Source organism: Vanellus vanellus (genome assembly GCF_965231255.1).
Source record: "Vanellus vanellus genome assembly, chromosome: 25".
In the NCBI taxonomy this organism is placed as follows: domain Eukaryota; kingdom Metazoa; phylum Chordata; class Aves; order Charadriiformes; family Charadriidae; genus Vanellus; species Vanellus vanellus.
The window spans coordinates 2,296,840-2,320,551 of record NC_138930.1 but is presented as its reverse complement, the minus strand read 5'-3'; the positions used below and the strand labels follow the sequence as shown (position 1 = coordinate 2,320,551).

Here is a 23,712-nt window from a genome sequence, read left to right as displayed (position 1 = left end):
TTATGTAAAGGCAGTTTTAATACTGGGTTTAAGATTATCTTCCCAGTGTAATGTGTGAGGATGGCTCTCAGCAACATATCTGGTCACAAATAATACGAAATGTTCATTAAATGTTCTTTGGGGACATGCATATGCATGTTGTGGGATATGCAGTTGCAGATGGTTTAGTTCTGTTTTTCATTTGTTCCAAAAGTAAAGTAACATATTCCTTCCTGGTGTCCGTCCCAAACATGGCTCTCCTGCATTTAATGGCGAGCTTCTTGGTTCTGACCTTTTAAAAATGGAGTAAAGATCGTTTGAACTCATTACAGCTTTAGCACCCTTTCTGGTATGGAGTGAATGCAACAGTTTCTTTCATGTATCATCACCATTTTTTGCCCTTCACCTTGTACAGTCCTCTGTCTTTTTAAGTGCAGAGCCCCAGAAGTCCTTCTAAAACTTCTCATAATGACAACCATCATTTAATATTTGGTTATCTTGTGGTATTCCAAGCTCTCAGATGTCACACTGCATAAATCCCTCATTTCTGGTGCAGAAGAAATGGAAATATTGAGGAAATGTCTCAGAAATCAATTACCATAAAGCCATGTTAAACCTGGGTCTTGCAGTGAAGATAGGTTTTTTTCTTGATGATTCATGTCTTCATTCTTATCTTTCCAATTAGTTTTCAGGTGAAAATGGGGAGAGAATGAAAGAAAAATACGGTGTGTTCTGTTGTGGACATAATGAAGCTGTTAGTCACTATAAAGACCTGCTCCAAAGCAATAAGAAGTTCCAGAACTTAATAAAGGTAAACAACAACAAGAAGTCTCCCATTCTGACTGTGCAAAATATACTTGACCACTTTAGGTTTTATTTGTACTTGAAGATCTCTAAAATTTGAATGAGCAGGGTTAGAGGCATATTGTCATTATTTGATGGGTTGTTAGCTTCTTGTATTTTAGGTGTTTTGAGCTGTTTGGACACAGCAGCAATTAGCAGGTGTTCAATTTGAGGCAGGCTCTTGAGAGCACATAAGACTGGGGAACAGAGTATTTGTTCTATTCATGGCTCTATCGCTGACTGCCCTGCTGCAGCACTGTCTTTGTAAATTGGCTTGATAATAAATTAAATCAATGATAAATGCTATTGATGAACTACTAGGGAAAAAGCAGGTACTCTTAGTCAAGTTTTGCCTGCTACGTCATCTTTCCAAAACCAGAACATTGGCTCCAGGGTGGTTTGTTTATCTGCTGTATGCTGTAATGTGCAATTAATAGGAAGGCCTGAAGAGAACAGGGCCAAAGGGGAAGCCTGAAACCTGAATCTCGGATGGCATCGCACAGTCTGAAGTATTCTCATTTTCCAGTCATCAGTAAATGATACTGTGTGAACTTTCCAGCATAGCTCTGTACTTATAAGAGCTCTTTTAACTAGGTGTCTTTAAAAGTGAGAACCCTTTACTTTCAAGGAACTAAATAAATGACCGGGGTAAGTTTTGAAAATATATAGCCTCAGTCCTTGTAAAGAAAGATCTTGGTACTGTACCTGCTGTCAGGGTTTGTTCTATACCTGCAGTCAGACTAACTAGTGGGATTTTGATGCTTTGCAGTCTTCCCTTTCTAATCAGAAATATGTTCTGCAGATCAGCCTACTGGTAAACATACAGTGGTAAATTAAACACTTAGTTTATTTATTATTGACCTAATTTGGCTGTGAGGTGGTTGGGGTCTGGTTTTAAAAATATAGCACTTTCCTATGTATTTGAGCACTGATCCTATTCTAAAAGGCAGTCAGTTGGCAAATAGGCAGTCAGACAGTTCAGATTTGGAACTCTTTCTGCTCGGCTCCAGATTTAGTTAACAGTAGTTGAAAATAATGCCTAAAAATCTTTTTCTAGTAATAAAAGCAATTTTTTATGTTATCAGGAGTTTTGCTTTAGTAAAAGAATGCTGTTAATTTTGTGGTACTACACTTAATTGTACCAAAATGTTTTGAGACAGAAAATGTGAGAATGGAGAGGTGAGGGAGTTCGAAGAGAAATATATACCATGGATGTGATGAGTCTGTCTTGTTTTCTAGAAAATCGGCAACTGTTCCATTGTGAGGAGACTTGGTGTTCAGGAGTGTATCCTTCTCGTTACACAGCGCATCACCAAATACCCGGTCTTGGTGGAACGTATTATTCAGAATACAGAAGGTAGGTTCTTTAATCTTTCCTAGAAGCCTCACAGTTGTCTGCTGATCCTTTTTCTCCTGTGTTTTGCATGTTCCTTCCTCAGATGAGGAACAGGCTGGTACTGCCTTATACCTGCTTTCTCGTTTCTTCGTTAGCTGAAGATGCCATTCTAGATGCAGATACAGATCAGTCTCACCTCATCAGAGGGTCAAGATCAGCGTTGAGTTTCAAGTCTGCAACCACAAAACCATAGTAGTTAAGCGTGTCAGTTCATTAGAGATTTAGAGCTTTAGGATATTTTATTTTATTTTTAAACTTAAGCTCTTAGGAAATACTGTTAGATGTTTGATATGGAACCTTCATGTTAAAATACGTTAGGGTGGCTCATATCTTGCATTTCAAAGTTGCAAATGTGACTAACTGCTACTCTTTTCTCTTAGCTGGAACTAGAGATTACGAAGAGCTGACCCAGGCCCTTAGTTTAATTAAGGACACAATCACTCATGTAGATGCCATGGTAAATGAGTGTGAGAAGGGCCAGCGCCTTAAAGAGATTATGCATAAAATGGAGCTAAAATCATCTGGGAAATGCAAGAATGGGCTTTTCTTCCGCAAGGATGACATGGGACAGAGGCGGCTTCTGCTGGATGGGATGCTGTACTGGAAAGCTGCATCAGGGCGACTCAAAGGTAAAGGACCAGGAAGGGGAAGAGTACAACTAGGAAACAAGATTATTATTATTTATTTATATATATATTTTAGTAACTGTTTATTACTGATCGATTGAGTATAAAATAAGATGACATATCCTGCTTGTTTAATAGGATATTGGAGGAAATGACACTTGTTCTATTCTTGGCTTGTCCAATAAGCATCTCTATAATGGTGCATAAGTTCCTTGTGCAGTTTGCTTATTATCTGTCTGATCTGCTTTCCAATTCAAGAGGGAGGTCTTTAGGTGAATGATAAAGCTTTGAGTCATACCGACTTAGTCTCCTGTGGAAAGGCATTATCTTGTGCGAGCTCTGCTTCACACTTCGAAAAATTGTGTCGTGTCAAGCCCATGACACCTTTGTTCTGCATAATGTCTGTTTCACCAGAAAATCAAAACAGTGTCCATCAGTGAATATTTTAACAGCTTCATTGCTCAAGTGTTCAAGGAGAAGCTTCAATTGCACATAAAGTGCAGCCAAGAGTAGGTGGTACTGGTGGTACTGTGAATGTCTGCAGTTCTGGAAGAATCTGCTGTTGAGGGAGGCATGTTCCCTCGTGTGTGTTTGAGTCAATGTGTAGGACACCTGTGTAAGTGTTTTCAAGCTTTAAATCAGCTCTATTTGTATTGTGCTGGTTCTACACGGCTACAATCTGTCTGTGGACAGCCCAAGTGGAAGGCAATAACAGACCCAATATGGCAAATGTTGAGGTGCTGTTCCCTGACCCACAGGAATTTTAAATCAAGTCATTTTTTTAGTCTGGACCAATCCTTCTGCTTTAAAATCCTCTTTTTTTTTTTTTTTTTTTCTTTCCTCTTGTTACTGTAGATATTCTGGCAGTCCTGTTAACTGATGTACTGTTGCTTTTACAAGAAAAGGACCAAAAGTACACATTTGCATCAGTGGTAGGTATTGTTCTCCTTATTTAATATATTCACTTAGAATATTTATAAAAGAACTACAGAAGAAATACAGTTAGAGATGTTAGATACTTGTTATAGTGGGTTCAGGAGGAAAAATAATTTAATAAATCAACTGGCTGTTATAGAATCACTTTTTCTGAAGCAGTTCTGGTACTTGTTGAATCCCTTCTGCTGTCTCTTAGTGCAAAATAGTGTTCCTTTGCATCAGCTGGTTTTAGCTGCCGCATCTCCTGTGGTTTTCTGATGCCCTGAGCATGTTCTGAGGTTCACTGCTTCTCCTTTTCTTGTCCTGTGACTTCCCCTTTCCCTGAACTTTGTTAGGCTGATATTTTATACAAGTCATATACGTTAAATGTGCAATAACTGTGCTTTGAAAGGCACTTGCACGTAAGGTCTGCTTCTGTTTGTTAATGTGAAGTGAAAGAATCTTCCATTTCGGTTAGGGACGTGGTAACCGTGGTCATAGTAGCCTAAGATTTACTGGGGGCTGAGAACTTTCCTGAAGTAAATGTAATAAGCACTAAATGCAAATGTAATTACTGCAGCACTCAGAACACTCAGTGGATTCGCTTGCTTTTCTAGGGCATTTCCACAGGTATCCTCAGAGTAGTTAATAGTGTACATTTTGTCCTGATCTAGTTCAGTTATGGCTATAAGAGAAACAGTAGCAGAGAAACTATTTTATGTAATTGTTTTCTTGGGTGTATTTTTTTCAAGACATTAACATTAGAGCTGAATTCTAATGGCAAAAGCTATTTTGGTGACTCAGGGCTGTTAAAGTAACTGCTTTTCAAATTACACTTCTAATGCACAGAATGGGGATACTTTCAAAATCAGGATGTCTGGAAGTTGTTTCCTCTTGAACAGCATTAGGTGAATCTTTCAACAATAGTTCATTTCATAACATTGACTCTGAGAGACTAATTCTGCCCTGTTTTCCAAAATGTATCTGAGCTATGAGCAGAAGAGCAAGTTCATAGAGGGGAGGAAACCATACAGTAATATACAGTGTCTCAACTGTTGTGGCAGTTTTCCATACGACTGCTGTTGCTTTGAGATAAGTGTGAGTAGTTTACATCAAGGCTAAAGCATTGTTCCCAAGAAATAAGAGCATGCGTACATGTTCTGTTCCACTGCAAGGTCATGCCCTGGTTTATATGTCCCGTAATAACTTTACTGTGAGCACGTATCATACAGTTGCTTATGACAGTCCGCAAAAGCTGATCTCTGCTACATGGTGGATTTTTTTCCCTCCACTAACATGCTCTGCAGTTGCAGACTGATCATTTTTTTTCATTTTGTATATATACAGTTTATTTGAAATTTACATATCACTTCTCCATAGATAAATCAAGCAAATGAGAGGAGCAAATGGATCTGCTCAGTGATTCTGTTCATGGCTTGAATTGCAGTACGGCTGCTGAGAGAAGTTGGCAAAGCCTAGGGTTCCTGATGTCTGTTCAGTTTTCTTATCATCACTCTAGATTATGCTGTGAAGGTTCAGCAGTTACTAAGAGCTGTTTTCTTCTGGGGAGGATCTTTCTAGGCTACATAGATTGGACCTATGCTGTGTGAAGCATAGATAGGGATATTAGTTACTAATATCCCTCCTGTAAATTTATTTTCATTGCAAAGACTGACAGCTAATCCAGTTAATCCTTAGTTATACAATATACTATCTGTCACCTTGTTTTATTATTCACAGGGCCTGATGGCACGCTGTGACACCTTGGTGTTATGTTCTTATTTCTTTTGTAGCTAACTTGCCAACTTAGAACTTCTAACACTTACTTTTGTTCTCTTCTTTCACTTCACGTGTCATTAAGGTTTTTGTTTTCTTTTTCCAGTTTTGGTTTTGCCTCTTTTTTAAGCAAAATTTTTGAGCCTTTTCTTAACTTCTGGGACACAGCGGGAATCCTCAGGTGTTTAAATTGATACATGCTTTAATATTTAATCAGATATCAAGACCTCTTGTTTTTGAAATCTGTAATCCTCATTCTGTGTTGATCTATGGTTGATGAGTAAAAAAAGATAGTGTCAAAAGTGTCATTTGAAGAGGCCATAGTAATAAAATTAGTGTTGCAATGTCATGGTGACCCTGTATCAGTAGGAAGACAGGGGACCTAGGAAGCACGAACCCTAAAGAACATATGTAATGTAGTGCAATAAATTATATTTTGTTTTACAGGACTCTAAACCACCAGTTATCTCATTGCAAAAGTTGATTGTAAGAGAGGTAGCTAATGAGGAAAAGGCAATGTTCTTAATTAGCGCTTCCTTACAAGGACCAGAAATGTATGAAATTCACACCAGCTCGAAAGAGGAGAGGAATTCCTGGATGGCACACATCCGCAGAGCTGTAGAAAGGTAAACTATGAGTGAAAGCAGGAGAGCTCGATTTCTTGCTCTTCTGTCTTTTCTTCGCAGGACTCGTAAACTTACTGTAAAAATCCATTTGACTATCCCTAAACGTTCTTTGTAAGACTGAAGCGTGCGATTCTGTTTGTGTTCATTGGGAAGAAGCCACTCATAAAGATGCAATAAAAACCAATCAAAGACTTTATTCTGTTGTTATTTTTTGTTTATTTAAAAGAAAATTGATGCACTGATGTCAAATCCAACAGGCCTTTGGATAAGGGAGGAAGATTGACACACAAGATAAACCACATCCTAGGCAAAAGCTTCAGGTTGAATCCTGAGATGGTTTTAAGTTATCTGACGTGCAAAGCAAACATGTATTTGTCTCCCCCTTTGTACAGCTGTCCTGATGAAGAAGGAGGAACATTTAATGAACCTGAAGCAGAGAGGAGGCTGGCTGAAGCAAGAGCTGCAAAGTTAAAAGATTTTCAAGGTAATGACTTAGTTATATATTCCATGAACTGCTTGTCAGTATCATTTGTGATTTATGACTGTCTTATTCTTTTATCACATGATGTGATCAAGTTTCTCCTTCATAAGTCTTTCAAGATACTGCAAGATTATATAGAAATAGTTAACTTAAATAAGTCTAATAAGCTTTGTATGGTCCATGAGTTTTCCCCTTAACTGTTAATTACATCTCTGCCTTTGATGCTCTGACCATAAAATGAACAATAATCTTCCAAATTGAACATTATACTCACTCTGATAGTGCTTAGGAAGGCGGAACTGAGTTTGTTTCTTCCTTTAGAGCGTTTGAACATGAAAGATGACCTGATTCTGCAGAGTCTAACTGAGAAGCAACAGATTTATCTAGAAATGTCTGAAATGAATGGGTTTGAAGACCATTCCCAAGGATCCCGATCTAGGCTACTTCTTCGGGGGGATATTTCAGAAAATCTGCAAGGAGAGGCGATTTTGAAGTCTGCAGTGACAGAAGGTAAATGCAATGTGGGAATGCGTATGCATTCACTCAGATTCAGGGGTGGGGAAAATCATCCTGTAATAACATAATACTTTTATGTAACGCTGTTCAGACTTCCTTATTCTCAGAACCAATCTGCTAGACAGGCACAGTGGACTTGTGGTTTTAGATAAATGACCTTCTTGCAGCTTGGATTTTATTTAAGGATCAACCAGTGGAGTCTTAGGATGAGTCTATTCAGATGGGTAACTGAGCGCTCTAATATACACCAGTCCTGAAATATAACACAATATGAGGGTTATATATTAAGATAGTATATTTAGAAAGCAAATAAGCACAAACATAAACTTTGTGTTGGGGAAAAAAAAAAAAAAAAAAAAAAGAAAACCACTCAAGGCTTGATAATCTAACTTGCAAGCAAGGAAGAGGTCACCTTTATATGTGCAATACAAAGAGCCTGGCATAACGAGCAAGTCACGAAGGAAAATTAATCTGTGCTGCAGGAAATCTCTCAAACTGCCCAATCTTTTAATGTATTTGACAATTGAAACTTTTTTTTTAACTTGGTAGCGTGGTGCACTTGTCTCACTGCATAGACATGGCTGTTTACATGATGTGTTTTTCTCTTTCCTAGCTGAAAATCTCCAGAACCTTATCTTCACTCACTTAGGCAATGGATCCTGCCAGCCTGAAGATGGCTCTGGGTCAGGACTCCCCAGGAGAGCAGAGACCTTTGGAGGATATGACAGTAGTCTCTCAATTTCAAGTAAAAGTAAGAAAAGGACCATTCCACATTCTTCTGAGCTTCTTAGCTCTTTGCTGTGTTTCTCTCTGCAGAGAATGAGATAAGAACAATGAACTAAGTGAGGCTCTGATACAAGGAAACTTAACCACGCTCGAAGAGGAGGATACTTGCAAGTTTGTGTTCATATGTTGGATCTTTTGCTTCTTATACAAACGCTAGAGAGCAGAGTAGAGCTCTCAGTTGGTGTTATGCCAAGGGCATTACCTTAACCCATGCTTTCTAATTACCACAGTTCCACACAGAATTTTAATTTTCTTGAAAAAAAAATAAGCTTGACCTGAAAACCTAGGAAATTTGAAGTTGGCTGCCTGCTTTTATTATTGAATCATGAAAACTTTTCCACTTTCTCTTGTATCTGCACAGTTGCTAAAAGGTTGCTGAATCCTTAGATAATATAAATTGTCCTTTTGGCACAGGTGCTTTATCAGTTAATTAATGAAATAAGTGGAAATACTAGATACTATTTATCTCCATTTTTTGCTTCATGCATTTATTGAAAAACAAAATGGTGTTTATTTCGCTGGTTGTTAATTTCTAGAATTGTTTCTGTTGTCTCTGAAAGGCTATATACGTCTGTCATGCTATAGGTGCTTCATACAGTATGGTTCCATCTCCCCTTACCTCCTTCCACGCTTACAGTGGTGCTGCTTTGACTAGAATTTTTCTACTAACGAATATTCCATGTTATAAGCTTGCAATTCTTGTAGCCACAGACAATCACTTTCATGCATTCATTGTGGTTGCTTCACTTAAAATAGTACAATGTAATTTGAACTTACTCTCCCTGTTTATCTTAACCCACTCTCCTCAAGTTTTTATGCTTTTTGAGCAGTCCGACTTGTCCCTGTTGTCTGCTCTTCCACTTTGAATCAGCATGGATAAACCATGCATTTGCATATTGCTTCTAACTTCAAAGTTGCAATTTTTTTTCTGCTTGTCCTGTTATGCAGTGAGTTTTCACAGGCCCTGTGCTGGTGGGAGCTACTCACACTCCACTCTTCTTTCAGGTGGCAGTTTTAGGAAGAACAGTGGTGGTGACCAGAGACAGTGGGAGTGGAGAGGCCCTGCAGTGAGTTCAGATGTGCAAGTCCATGACTTCCCTTGTGATGCAGAAGAAGGATCCCAAACCGTATGTTGGGCTTATCTGTGATTTAAATGCATTTCCTCATGTTCCTCTTCATAATAGTGATGCAGAACAAATCTCTCATAGTTTAAAGTTGTAACAGTTGGTAGGGCTAGACTGTAACAGAGTTCTGCCTGTCAAATTACTAGACTCTATTTAGGATGTTTTCTGGGGCGAGTCGATAGCTTAGTACTTGCAATGCATGATAATTTGGTTTTATATTTGTTCATTTGATGCTGTACCATTAACGCTGGCTTTAATCACCATGTGTCTGTTTCAACCTGGCCTCTCATTTAAGTATTTTTGGTATGTGTCCTTCAGTGTATGGGAGCACTCTCTGCTCCAGTGGTAAACACTGTTCCCTAACAAGGTGAACCCTTCCAGCTTGTTCTGGCAGCGCTACCAATGTCCAACAAGTGTCTCTAGCGCAGATGTTGGTTTTGTCTTTTTTAGAGTGATGCAACGAGGCTGGATGACAACAGTGGTCTTGAGTCCACTGTAGAGTCTCAGGTATGTTGCTTCTGCTGTTAGGAAATCTAATGGCAAATAGCCATATTATAATAATGGCATGTAAAAACAAAACCAGCAAACAAACAAACAAACAAAAAAACACCACCAAAAACATCAGTATTTTCAATGTCTGTGGAACCACAAGCACATTAACAGCCTATACTTTATGACTCTAACGCATTATGAACGCAGAGATAAAGTCTGTTAGAAAGCGAAGATGGGTTCTGGGTATGTAGACACACATTTCGAAGAGCTGGCTAACTACTTTTCCTGCATCTCTGGAGGGATTGCATGTTCTCAGCTCACTGACAAAACTTGCCTCTGAATCTCCTGCGAGTGCTATACCTGTGTAGTGATTCAGTGCTGGAGCGTGGGGGGATATGATCGTTAAATAGCTCACGTGAAGAAAACTGACAAAGATTGCTCCCTGGAATCCCAGTGAGATTTGCTGGGCACTGGTTGACATCTGTGCAAGGGCTAACACACTGAAATTCATTGTGCCTGCATATTGCTCTACTGGCTGTTACTGTGTTAGAATACTCTTGTAGCCATGCTTCTACTGTGTGTGTGTTTGTACAGATACAGTTGAATGTGTTCACTGTTTAAAAAAAAAAAAGTCTAATGCATTGAAACAGAGCTCTGTTCAAAGTGTCTAATGTCTTTTTTTCCCACCTCTGCCTCCCCGTCTCTCCAGCTTGTCCAAAGGATTCAAACGCTGTTACAGTTGCTCTTCAGTCTTCAGGTAAACCACTGTTCACTATCCAAGAGGTTTATTAGGCATTAAATGTAATAGAATTTATGCAGGTGTGGAGAGGAACTACCTTGAAAATCTCCCCTAAAGCTAGAGTGAAGTGCAGAATTTAAGACCGGAGACTCAAGGAAACAAATGCCGTGTCTGGTATTTTGAAGGAAGTGTTAGATTTGTTGTCTTAAGTAATCGTTTCCTTTTTCCTGCTCACTTAAATGCAATTATTTGCTACTTTGAGCTCCATGTGCTCTCCATGCTCATTTCCTTTTAAAATTGTTGTTGATACACACGTGTGCATGCATTAGTTGTTTTTACTGTAACCTTGTAATCAGAAATATTTTGACTGATTGGATTTGGAGCAATAATTCTAGGTGCAAGAAATGTTAATGTTGACATATGTAAGCATAAATTATTTGCTTAGCCATCTTTACTACAGCGTCAGTCACAATGGGCCGTACAAGCTGGAAGTTAGATCTGCTCTTGAAGACAAAAGTCTCAGTGATCTAATCTGGTAGATGCTGTTGTCTTTTCTTTAGCCGTGCGTGTTTTTTGAACCCATGTGCCTTGTGCTGAGCTTCTTATTTCCCCTCCAGGCAGTGATATCTCAGCAGGACAGCTACATTGAGATGCAACGAGCCACCATGGTAGACCGCGAGAAGCAATATCGGCTGCAGTCTACACGAGGCAACCTACTGCTAGAGCAGGAGAAACAGCGGAACTTTGAAAAACAGAGAGAAGAACTGATGAATGTACAGAAACTTCAGAGCCAGCTGAAGCTGGAGCAGCAACGCCTGGAACGGGAAAAGAGTCGGCAGCAGAGGGAATTTGAAAGCACAGAAGCTCGGCTGCAGGAGCGTGAAGAGGAGACTCGGCAGCTGAGAGAGAAGTTGAATCAGGAGCGGGAAGAACTTGAGAGGCAGCGAGAGGCCTATCAGCATGACCTTGAGAGACTGCGGGAGGCTCAGAGAGCAGTCGAGAAAGAGAAAGAGCGTCTAGATCAGCTAAGGAAGCTGAAGAAACAGAACACAGTGTCAGGCACATTCTCCCCAGAAATGGGACAGGTGAGGAATTGGTTTTCTTGGAGTTTTATTTCTGTTAACCTGCTTGCCTCTGAATGAAGGTCGCCCTTTTTGTAGCACTAACCCATGTTCACTTTTTACTGGGCTCCTTAAACTGTCATCTGAAATAGCTGGGGATGGCTACTGTCAGAGAGATCAGAGCTAGGCGGTTCCCCAGTGTCTGTGAGATTCCACCCAGACATTTGGTAATGAGAATATTTTTAAAAAAAGATAGAAACAGAGAATAATTTATTTTTGAACATGCATGGCTGAGGATTTTTTAAATACAGGCACTGCCCTATTGCAGGCAGGTGGTTGCAGAAGGTGTGCTACACTGGTAGCATTTTGTATAGTTGATTTCTAAAAACATTTCTTGTGTTTCAAAACGTGCAGTTTGGGGTCTGATTAAATTTTTACTCTCAAAGTCTTGCTTTCTGTCCATCCTGTCATCGCCTAATGCAGTATGCTTTTGCATTCCTTTGCTAGGTGCAATATTAAGCAGTCTGGAGCTGCTGAGGTTCTTTTTGGTGTTCAAGGACTTACAGTCTTACTCTTCCTTCTGTTTGTCAGCATGCTTTGGGCTTCATCTAACCTCTTGCATTTTTCACTAGAAAGTGCTTTATATTCTCGGGGCTGAGGATGGTCTCCCCTTGTTGTATCTCAGAGGGTGAAAATACCCGTTTGACTTAGAATGCCTTTTTCCTTACGTAGAACCAGATGCTAAGTCATTCTGTTAGCTTCAATGGAGAAGGCGTGGAACCGTCTCTACCCATCTCAAAAACCTCTGTGAGAGTGAGTGTCTCTGGGATGGATTACCTGGAACGGCCAGACTTGGTTCGTAGGGACAGTACCACCCTGGAGAATCGTCCGGTTCTTGCATTGAAGAATGAAGTGCCAATACATCTCCTGAGTGCAACTAATCAGATACAGAAACCAGCTGCAGTCCAGCAGCAGATTCCTACTAAGCTGGCCACTTTTACAAAAGGAAGCAAAGAGAAAGGTGGGAAGAACAAAGCATCTCATAGGACAGACAGTTCAGGTAAGTGTATTTAAATGCATTTCTGATCTCTGCCAGCATCACAGGGAGACAGAACACTGTAGTTTAAACCTCTGGCTGCCTGTGTGGAACTCAGAAATTAATACGCTACAAATTGTTAGTGTGCTTACTGCAGTCAGTAGGCTCTTAAAATCCTTAAGTCAGGAGTTACATCTGTATACTGTTTAAAATGGAAATATAGCCCAAAGGGATAATGTTTAAAGTGGAGTTCTGTAATCCAACAGGATAGAATGATGGTGAGCGTTTCTAAACCTGGATGTAAAATTTTCTTGCCTAACTGTAGTATTAAAGGAAAATAACAAATGTTTTGCTTGTTGTGCACAAGTGAAATGTTTTGAGGCTGGCTGACCTTTTCTCACTGTCTATCCAGAGTTGTAATGACATCGAATACAATGCCTCTCTTAGCACCAGTCAGTCATGAAATGCAGATTTCCAAGCCAGAATTGAGATGCTGTGTGTGTTGTAGAGTTGAAAGGGGCTAATTTTGTCAGAAATAGAAGCAAGTAAAAATACAGTCATCCTGTCATAGTGTAATTCCTGCTGCTAACTGCTAGGTACTAAAGTAGTGATCTTTGCCAATGACAGACACAGCAAAAACCGCTTTTTCTCTACTGCTTAAAATAGCCTTACTGCCAGCTTAGGAGAATGGCCTATAATTTTAAGTTACAAAATTATCTTTTTAGTTTTGTATAGGATTCAGACTTGGCAAGCTTACCCATCACTTGGGCCTAGGCTGCTATAGCAGACTCGGGGCCAAACCTGGCTAGGGAGGGGAGGGGGAAAGTATTTTGCACATTGTAGAAACATCTACCTCTGTCGTGCCTAAAGTTTAGTACAATTGCAAACTTGCTTATGTTTTTGTACATAAATGAAGCCTAATATCCTCTTACCCTGAATACCAAATGCTGGTAAATGGGAAAATAAAACTCTAATACCACATCACCCTTAGTTTATTTTTAATAGCTCTTACATAATGATCTCTGCAGTGGAAATGTACTTAATGGTGTTTTTCTGGAATTTATATGAAAGGTATAAAACACAAATGTCTTGCTCGCTGCTCTCTCATGAGCATTAGTGGGATGCATGCTTGTTACGCCCATGTGTAGATCTTAGAATAAAATGGAAAAAGACTTTCTGTACCAGAGGCAGAATACTGTGTATTGAATTTGGTTTTTGTGATGTGTAAGAAATGTGCACAGAGAAGAGTTCTTTGGTTCCAGAGTAATCATTTCATGAATTGCTTTTATTGTTGAAATTAAGAAGCTGACAGGCCATAACACCAGAGTCAATGTACTGTGCTGCTGAGCAGCTGGGAGACAGATGGAGAGCAGAGACAAAAGTTCATCACAGTTCTGCATGTTAAATGTAGCACAAATAGCCATCGTTCTCTGAATGCTGAGGACAAAGATTTTTTTTCTCTACTGTGCTTTATAATACTAGGTTTTCAATCTGTGGTTGTCAGGGGCTCCTAGTAACTGAATTAGAAGTCGTCAAGGAAGAGGAGAGGGAAAGTATTCACAGTCTAAACAGCTGAAGAGAAAATTTAAGTAACTTGCAACAGAAGCACCAGCTCTTTGTGGTGTAGAAGTTTCCTTGGATATGCAAAGGTGTCAGTACAGTGGGTCCCAGCATGAAATAGTGAAATTTGTGAAGGACTGCTGGCCTCAAATATTAATTTGTAAAATATTTTCTATAGCATCTGTTGATCAGAAGCAGCTGCTTCCCCCCAGGCTTGTCGGACGAGAGGAGGGTGTCCTGAGGGGCAGACGATCAGCAAGTCCAGTCCTCCCAAGCAGCCAGACCACTGCATTCCAGCCAGGTATGTCGTGACCAACTTGCACGTCCATGGAAATGCATCAAGCTCTCTCTGCAGTGTCATGAATCTGTCGTCTTCTGGTTTTTTTTCTATAGAATTGTACGGCCCTACAGATGCTCAGCCCGAAGCACTTTCATCTGCCTCAGCGAACCTATTCAAGCCCAATAACGTTCACGTTCAGACCCTGGTGACCTCTCAGCCGAGTCTGTTAAATGTGCAAGATGATACCAGCAAAGAAGATGTGATTTTCTTCTAATTGTTTCCATGTAAAGATTAATCATCTGACATACTGTTTCAAGAACTCAGGCCCCCATGTTCAATGTGACAGAGACCTGACGTGGATGTCTCTTCATCCCTGCCCTGTTGCTACTAGCAAGGACCAGACCAGGATTACTGTTCTACTTTGTTGGCACCTCTGCCAGCAGCTCAGAATTTGCTTTTAAATTCTCCAAACATGGAAATGTATTGACACATGGTATGGGTATATAAATTCAGAGCATACTAAAATGCTGCCATTTATTGTAATTTGGTCTTTTGGGAGAATTTACACTCTTTGTGGGCACCATCTTGGAAATTGTTATAGTTGATGTTGAACCGCCCAGATTTTTATGTAAAATGTTTTAGTAGGCCCCAAAATGGCTGTGAATTTTTAAATCCGTTTTCACAGGTACATGGTCAGTAATGGATTATGCTCACAGTGTGTTGATAACTAGTGACTAGCAAGCCAGTCTCCTTACAGCCAGGTGTGACAGACCTTGCGATACCCGCTCGGAGGGGCCAGACTGGCGTCTCTGTTCCTTTAGTGAATTCAGTGGAGCACGTGCTCAGTGGCCAGGTACAGTGGAAGAGAGAAGGTAAGCTTCTTAACAGAGTCTTCAAGGGTCAGGAGCTCCACCTGCTTGTTGCTGAGAAGGGTTGGACATGTGAAAATATACAACGGTAATGAAGAGTTGGACTAAGTGCACATTTCATTGGCCATCAGCTTGCGCTGGGATACCTGTCTCCTCGGAGGCCTTGGGCTCCACATTAGTGGGAGTGGTACAGGTTCCCAAGCAAAACTCATGATTTGGTTCAGAATGAACTTACAGACTTGGATTTTGTTCTTTGCTGAAGACATATATAAGAAGCCTTTGAATGCAGTAATTTATTGTCTTGTTTAATCCTAAATTTTCTGCATCTTTTGTTTGTCTGTTAACTTGTTGGGACTTTACTCCGAGTACCAGAAGATATCAAAGCTGCTGTTACTGCAGATACTTCTCTGCAGCACTGTGTTGGGAATGAAGGGAATAAGAACAGTTTGGTTTTAAAATTAAAAAAAAAAAAAAAGAAAAAAAAAAAAACACATTCTTAGCTAAACCTATGTTGGTTTAGCTGCTTACAGCTAAACCAGCTTTGATACCTCTTGTTAAATGGGTCAGTTCTTAATCATGGAATGGTGATGACATTAAGTGTTCTGCTCAAAAGGCATTATTTCCCTTTGTAGTAATTTGCACAGTCATTTTGTTGTATTCTGTTACTTCACTCTATCTCTGTTCTTTATTACACACATCACCTAAGGATGTGCATTCCAGTATGTGTTGAATGTGACTGGTCAGATATATTGTGCACAGGAGAGACTGGATGGTATTATTACAGAATTAAAGAAATCGGTATCTTGGAGCTTAAAAACTTGCGTTAATACCTTTCAGAACATGATAATTTTTTTTTTCCTATCTTTAACCCTGGGTTAAAGTGATTTTTAGCACTGGTGGATGGAATGCCTGGTCAGGTCTCCATCCAGTCACATAGTGTTGGCATTGAGTGGCAGTTTGTTGATCTCTTCAAGTCATTGATGCCGTCTCGGTGATTAGGCCCTACGTGGCGATAGTAATGTTCTTTAAGGCCATAACTTCACTTTGCTCGAAACTTTTAAAATTATTTCAGCAGTTACAGTGCAAGAAACATTTACAAATTTTCAGCAGAAAATAGACAGTTTATTTTCAAGTGGTGATAACTTGGATTATTGTCTCCAGACAAGAAATTGAAAAATCCAAATTTACTGGTCAGTGTGAGAGGGAAGAGATAAGCTACAAAATACTTAGTTGGTTTATAGAGCAAGCACTCCTTGCTGTAATGCCCCTTGGATTTAAGGCGGGCCGTCTTCAAGGGATATTCATAGAATCATAGAATTAGTGAGGTTGGAAGGGACCTTTAAGATCATCAAGTCCAACCATTAACCTACCCTGATAAAAACACCACCACTTCTAAACCATATCCCTAAGCACCTCATCTACCCTTTTCTTAAACACCTCCAGGGATGGTGAATCCACCACCTCTCTGGACAGCCTATTACGATGTTTAATAACCCTTTCAGTGAAAAAATATTTTTATTTTCAGGTTTATATTGCTATAAACCTGAAGCAATGGCGCTGAGTTGAATGAGAGGAAACCCCAAACTATCTGGCTTCTTACCAGACTGGTGATACTCACCCCCAACAAATTATTACTGTGAAATCAGACACACTTCACTGTAATACCAAAGGACTGCTTGGTAAATCATTGGCGCTGCAGAATTTATACAGATTATCAGTGGCTATATTTGTAGTATGGGGAACATAATTTTTGCATTGTTGTGATTTGATGTGGGTTATAGTTAGAACATAGTTCTACCCTGTATCCATTTTTTTTGCATTCCTAAAAGCTGGGCTGGAATGGAGGGGAATTTTTCTTAAAATTAATGTAACTTCTGATCAAGCCAGCATGTGAGATCCAGCAGCTCTGTAGGAGCGATTTTTCAGTCAGTTGATGCGGAGTCTCCGGTCATCTCTGACACCCGTGTCATTTCTCCTGTAAACCTTCAGGGAAGCAGCAAGAATGCACAGTATGTTCTCTCCTTCATGCTGCGGTTTGGGCCACTCCCAGTGAAAACTCTATGCCCCATTGCCTTAAATTACCAGGTTTTTAGGAGTTTTAGCCTAAAGTGAAGTTGCATCAGTGGAACAAACCACCTCAACCAAAGAGGGATGTCCCTGGCTATTTGAAAACAATTTTTGGAAACATTTTAGTTTAACTTTGTGCCTGTCCTAAAGTATGGGAGAGAATGTTCTGTGGACTGAAGGGGTTTCTTTGGCTACTTTCTTCTTCTTCTGTGCAATGAATGAACTCAAATATAGAACAGCGACATCTGGAAAATAAAGTCTGCAGTGAGGCCTCATTTCTTTTAATGTTTGAACGTAAACATAACTGTTTTAATACTCATTGTCAGCAGTGCTTCAAACACGTCGTGGCTGTTAGCAGATGGACGCAGGAACGTTACAGGCCAGGCTGTTGGTTTGACACCCCAAAAGCCCCTCGGAATAGGTGTCTTCAATCTGTAACTGAGAAATTACCTTAAAAGTCATTATCTGTCCTCAGTACATGTCTAGCTGCAGCTAGCTTTATGAAAACTTTTCACCTTGAATAGAGACTGCGTCTTCTTTCACTTGAGTCAAAATCAGTTAAGTGCCATACTGGGTATTCGCATGGCTTCCAGCTCACTACGACACCCGGCGTGGAGAAGGGTTTGGAATTAGTCAATGCCGTGATGCCTCGCTGCTAGCGAGGGGTTTTCCATACCACAGTACGGTAAACGTTACTTGTAGAAGGCTGAGGGGAAACAAGTGAAAGATTGCCTTTAACTGAATAATGGGTCATTTCTTCACTTCTGCAAGCCTGAATGTGTGAAATTGTTATCACTCCAGTTAAGTGAACTAGTCTTGGACTCTCGACTCAAATCTCGTTCCTAGAAAAGTAACTCTTGCAGGCAAATCAGATTGCAAAATACTGCTGTGTCCTGGGCTAAGTAACCTCCTATTGATTCTGAGTCATATCCTTCCCATTTGACTTTTTGATTACCTCAGATAAAAGTTTCCTTTTAAGTGATATCTGAGGATTAGACAGTTCAAAATTCTGTGCCTCCCAGGTGCCTTTTGGCTTCTTTCTAAACTGGGGTGTGGAGGAAATTGCAGCATGAGCTTTGAACTGCCGCCGCCTTTGCTTTGTGTCACAGCCTTAAAGTTATTGTCATGTTTGTCCTTTTAATATTGTGATGTTGCAATGTGGAGGCTCTTTCTGTGGTTCTGATTTTCAGTTTTAACTCTGGTGTAAAGGATGCTTCCTCTTTCCCTTCGCATTTGGGCTACAGTCATTTTGTATTTCAGACTTGAAGATCCCTCCATGTCCACTAGTACCCAGCACATCTGCCCTGTGCGTATTGTAAATGCTTTCCTCGTTTTTTAACTGTACTATCTGTGGATTGTAGTTGTGGCATGTCCCACAAATTGAGATCGCTAATCGTTTCCCGATGCGAGGCAGAAGAATCGGTGTTTCTTGAGATGCTTGCTCATCAAGGTCATAGCATTCCTGCAAAGGCAGGAGCAATTCTAAACAATTTGTGGGCAGTTTTTGTCTTTCTGAGTAATAATCAAGTGATCCTGCATACATGGAACTTGGTGTCTGTCGTTTGCATTCACGCTGAAAGTTGAAACTCAGACTAGGAGAGGGTTAAAAGTACAAATTTCGTTTCACTTCTACTTTCAACTCTGCAGAGTTAGGAGCTAAGGCTCCCCGGTGCTGCTCAGTGGTGTCCCTGTGTGTTGTGCCCCCGTGCAAGGGAATTTGGAGCGTTTTGTTGTCTTCCCCAGCAGTTCTCACATTTACAAGAGAAAAATCTTGACACCAGGTTACACGTATTCTGTCCTTGCCCAACCTTCTCGCTGAATAGGTAAAGAAAAGCCTTTTCCCCTGTTCTCTTTTGAGGCCAGACCCAACATCTTGGGCTCTTTATCATTTACCATTAGCATGTTATTTGTCAGATACCATTTGTGCGAGCTCTGGTTCATACCATTTGTGCCATGTTTATAAATCAGTTTTTTTATATTTTTGTACTGAAGGAAATTGGAGCACTTTAGAAAAGTTTATTTCAGATTCCATTTCTGTTTGAACCTGGAAGGACATCTCTCGTGACAGTAGATCCTGTTGGCGTAACTGTGCGCATCTCACTCAGAGCTGTGAACTCTCTTGATGCTCTTTAGTCTTAGGTCTGGTTTCTGGGCCCACCTTGCACTGTAAAGATTTAATAAATAATCATGGTCCATGGTTAAATTGACCATTTTGTTGGGGAAGTGTTTGGGTTTGGTTTTTGTTAGGGTGTAAACATTGTAAATAATTCCTTTCCTGTTGATACTGTAGTAGCGACATATTTGTAGTCTTTATTTTATTTGTAAAGTTGATGGTTGAATGTTAATATTCTGTTGAATTGTGCACTCTTGATTGATTGTAAACTTGATCTTAGCACACCAAATGATGATTTTTACAATGATTGCAATGTTTCTCCACTGAAGGATTTCAGAGCTGCAATAGGACTGAAACCAACTTCTAGCAATAAAAAAAAAAAAAACCACATTTAAAAACTGACTGCCTTTATATATATGTATGCTATTATTATTTATATTTTTTTCTATTTGAACCAAATATCAAAGCAGCAGCTGCTTCTCACGTGCTTCTCATTTTCCACCCTGGACAGAAATACGAGCAAAAATGATGGTTTTCCAAAGGAGAGGCTGTTAAGCGGAGGGTACCAATAGCCGCAGACCTCGCCAGCGAGGTGAGCGCCCCAGGAAAAAAATCAACTGGGCTCAAAACGCCTGAACTCGGCACGCTAGTGAAGGCATGAACTTAAGAGTTGCTTATATTAGCACGTAGGTACTTTGCATGGTGCCAGTCTGAGACATGCCTGGCTCTGTCCCAGACAGTATCGGTTCCCATTTGGAACAAGTATAACAAAAATAGAAACTTTCTCCCGAGTGCTTGTGCCAATTTGGCAGCCCTGGCTGCCAGCACCATCCCATAGCCTCTGGCTGGTGCTGCGCTTCCCAGCTCCCGACTCAGCAAGTTGCGTTTCCTGGTAAAATCCCCACTTGTGGCATACTGGCAAGCTAGCCCAAACGCTGCAACCTCCAGGAATTTCTGGAGATTAGAACAGATGCAAAACTGGGGAGAGAGTGGGAGAACTGGGACTTGGATCAGGGCTCTCGAAGGAGGAGGTGCAAGGGTTTTTTGGGTTTTTTTTAATCATCAACTGCGCTGTAGCCAGCGTCGAGGAAAACCCTCAGCCAGTTTTGGATGTGACAGTGCCAGTGGCGCAGGGAATCCCTTTGCGCAGCGGTGAGTCTCCGTGCGTGCTAAAGCATCTCCGGAGCAGCCAGGTTCTCGGGGTACAGGAGACCATAGAATACACTCTGTGTTTTTCAGTCTGAAGTGCGGTTGACATCTGGGTTGCGGCACAAACTGGAACACAATTGGAAAAACAAGAGTTTTTCTACTTTTCCAACGTATGTAAATAATCGAAAACTTTTAGGCACACCAGTGTTTAAAATATGACTTGATCTTTATGGGAAGTAACAGATGGATGTGTTAGCGAATGAAATTTTGAAGTGCGTGTGTGTATAAGCTGTTGCTTGCACTGCCTTTGAGAGGAAATTTCTTACATCTGGTTCTGCTCCGCTCAGCTCGCAGGGAGCAGAGCCGCGGTGGCCACTGGAGGTCACTGCCTCTGTGTGCCTTCACGTCTCCCTGTCTTTGTCGCTAGAGCAAGGCGAGCAACTTAATTTCTAAATATTTTTCAGCAGCAAGAAATGGAATCGAAGTGATTTCAGGGGGGGGCGGTTGAAAGGGACAGTCTAGGACGGAAGATATGAGGAGCTGCTTCCAGAGCAGTGGGCTTAATTTTTAGTTTCTAATTGCACTGTACTCTTCTGCAGCCATAATTGTGTATCAGATCAGTGGGAATTGTTTCTAGGAAGACAGAAGAGCCTGGACTGGGGATAGCCAGGGTTAGCGTGGCCAAGAGGGATCCCGGCACTGGGAATTGCCCGGCTGCAGCAGCGCAGAGCTCCACGCAGGCAAGTTTAAATCTCGGGCAAAATTTGCATCTGTTCGAAGTTGGGTGCTGCTGCAGCCGTCGGTGTTCAAACCAGTGTGGGTGTTTCTGCGTTACGCTTCAATTCTTGCCGCAACATCAGGGCAGACATTCCTTTGGCGATCGTGAACACCTTGACTGACAGGATCGTTGACAACGCTGTCGCTCATCCGTGAGCCACCTTCTCCCTCTTTCACAGGGAGGGTGCGATTTCAGGAGGGGTGGCGTTGCCTTCAGAGCTGTTAACTTGCTCATACCGGTATTCCAGCAGCTCCGCCCTGCCTTGTCTCTCTTTAAAATCTGTAGCTAATTAACCCGAAACCCAAACCACATTCTTTCTATGTGGATGAATCATTCTGAGGCCATAGGCAATGACCAGCTTTATGCTAAACCTTCCTCTTTCATGTGGGTGAGACGCGGCTGATGGTTCCCATACGTGCATCTGAGATTCATCGGCGGGCCAGATGCTTGAGGACAAACACGCACAAAAGATATTGGCTCCGTAGTGTGCTCCGACAGTGGGAATGTGCTGGTTTCTGCCTTTCCCTTTCCTCCCCTCTGTGACTCAAATCCGGTTTAATTTCTCAGCCCGGCGCTGGGGCCAGCCCAGGGCTCAGGAGACCGGGAATGGGGGCGCCTGTCCTTGTGTTGTGCCCACTTTGTTCACTGCTTCTGGGCCCGGGGGATCTGGCAGAGGATAAAAGCCAAACTCTCTTAGAGCTGGCAGTGCTGGGGCGTGCGACGCGCGGTCCCCTGGCTCCGGGACAGTGTCGCAGGCGCAGGAGGCTCAAAGGCGGTGGGGATCGCTTTGTACGCGGGAGCGTGAGAAATCCCCGTCGAGCGGCACAATGTAGATGTGCCTCTCCCCCGTCAGAGCGGCCGCTGGTGCCTTTTCACTTGGTGTCGCTGCACCTGAAGCTATCTCAGCTGTGACACGCAAATTTTCGGGGGATTTCAGGCAGGTAGATGTGCAGTGTCCTTTTCCCCCTTCTCGAACATCTGAAGTCACGGACAAAAGTCACACTGCGTAGTCAGTGCTTTGTTTGCCCTGCGCTGCCGTGGATTGTCATAACAGCAGCGTCTCAGTTCCTTGCTAGATGTGTGGTGGGTGTACTGCAGAACATTTGAATGATCCATATCGGATCTTAGACAGAAAAAGGGAATTTCTCAGTTACTGCTGTGCTGGTTTGGGGTTGGTTTTGGTTTTTTTGGTTTTTTTTTTTTGCAATTAACAGCACAGGCCATCCGCAGCAGAGGAGGGAGAAAGGCAGTGTGCTGCCTTGGCACTCTGGCAGCAGGGGCTGCTGAGCAGAACACGGCTACGAACACAAGAAATGGTGTATTTCACTTAAAATCAACGCTGGGTGTCTGTCTTGTGGCCGGGAGGGAGGTGGGTCGGTCTGATGCTGTGTTTCTGTGGTAGCTCGCAGGCTTTGTGTGAGAAGAGGAACATCCCGCGGGAGAGCGATGTCACGCTTCGCTTGTTTTGGCTTTGAGCCTGGCGCTGCCCCTGTGCGTTGCCTCTTCCAGATGTGACTGTGGGCTGCGGTCCAGCTCCTGCAGCTGGAGGGGTGCAGCCGCGCGGTGGGGTTCTGGGCTTGGGGGAGAGGCTGAGGTTTGAGCCATGTCGAGATTCTAAATTAATTCTATTAATTCGGGAGGATTTCTGCCCCAGTAACCAAATTAACCCCTAAACCAAATTCACCTGCAGCCCAGTTGGCCGAAGTCTTCTGGCCCCGGCACTGAAGCAGCGGTTGGATCAACGCATGGAAACGTCGAACTGGGAAAACAGGTCTGTGCTGTGCGCTGCTGGGAGGACGTCGAGCGTGCAAGAGAAAAAGGTGCCTCGTTTTCCCCAGGGGTGCTCCCGGCCCTGCTGGGAGCCGGTTCCTGCCAGGAGGAGGTGGAGCTGGAGGGGACGGCGCGGGGCTTGCTGCCAGGTGAAGGAGGATGAAGGCAGTGAAACGCAGCTCTGGCCATCTTTGTTGCCACAGCAGAGCAGCCAAGCCCAGGTGCGCTTGAAGCGCCGGTTTTCCCTGGGAGGTGGTAGTAGATGTAAGGATCGTTTGAAGCGAGGAAACAATTCCCAGCGGCTTGCAAAGGCTTCAGCAGCAGGGCCGCTCGCTCCTCTCGCTCGAAATGCCGTGAGCGCGGCTCGGATAACATCCCAGCGCCAGGAGCAGGAGGCAGACGGAGCCCTGTGCTGCTAGAAGCAACTTTGTCCCTGGTGCAAAAGGCGGATGTGGCTGGGAGCCAGCGCTTTATTGCTTGGCAGCGTAAATAAAACAGCTGCTGCTCAAATGGCCATGAATGAAACCTCCGCTCCTCCGACTTGCTGAGCAAAGTCGGACTTTGTCCGACACTCAGGAATAGCTGTAGATAGAATGATGGTGAAGCGGCTCCCGGCTCGCTAACAGGGGTGGAGATGGTTTCTGCTGGCTCCTAGTCCTGGCTGAGTCCTGGCTGTGTCCTGTCCCGTGTCCCCCGTGTGCTGTCACTGTCCCCTGGGCTGTGAGCGCAG

The 23,712-nt window shown here is 42.2% G+C and overlaps 1 protein-coding gene across 1 annotated transcript in view; it reads left to right on the top strand.

The window, feature by feature from the left end:
* The window catches only part of ARHGEF18 (Rho/Rac guanine nucleotide exchange factor 18), a 46,903-nt gene extending 31,309 nt beyond the window's left edge, over positions 1-15,594 (top strand). Inside the window, exons 17-31 of the mRNA XM_082495209.1 lie at positions 665-790; positions 2,062-2,179; positions 2,599-2,847; positions 3,700-3,776; positions 5,983-6,161; positions 6,554-6,645; positions 6,964-7,152; positions 7,772-7,909; positions 8,950-9,071; positions 9,519-9,575; positions 10,270-10,317; positions 10,917-11,384; positions 12,093-12,420; positions 14,135-14,257; positions 14,350-15,594. Coding sequence (XP_082351335.1) covers positions 665-790; positions 2,062-2,179; positions 2,599-2,847; positions 3,700-3,776; positions 5,983-6,161; positions 6,554-6,645; positions 6,964-7,152; positions 7,772-7,909; positions 8,950-9,071; positions 9,519-9,575; positions 10,270-10,317; positions 10,917-11,384; positions 12,093-12,420; positions 14,135-14,257; positions 14,350-14,510 — 2,475 coding nt within the window. The 3' untranslated portion in view covers positions 14,511-15,594. The remainder of the gene's footprint in view (positions 1-664; positions 791-2,061; positions 2,180-2,598; positions 2,848-3,699; positions 3,777-5,982; positions 6,162-6,553; positions 6,646-6,963; positions 7,153-7,771; positions 7,910-8,949; positions 9,072-9,518; positions 9,576-10,269; positions 10,318-10,916; positions 11,385-12,092; positions 12,421-14,134; positions 14,258-14,349) is intronic.
* Positions 15,595-23,712: the final 8,118 nt, after the last annotated feature.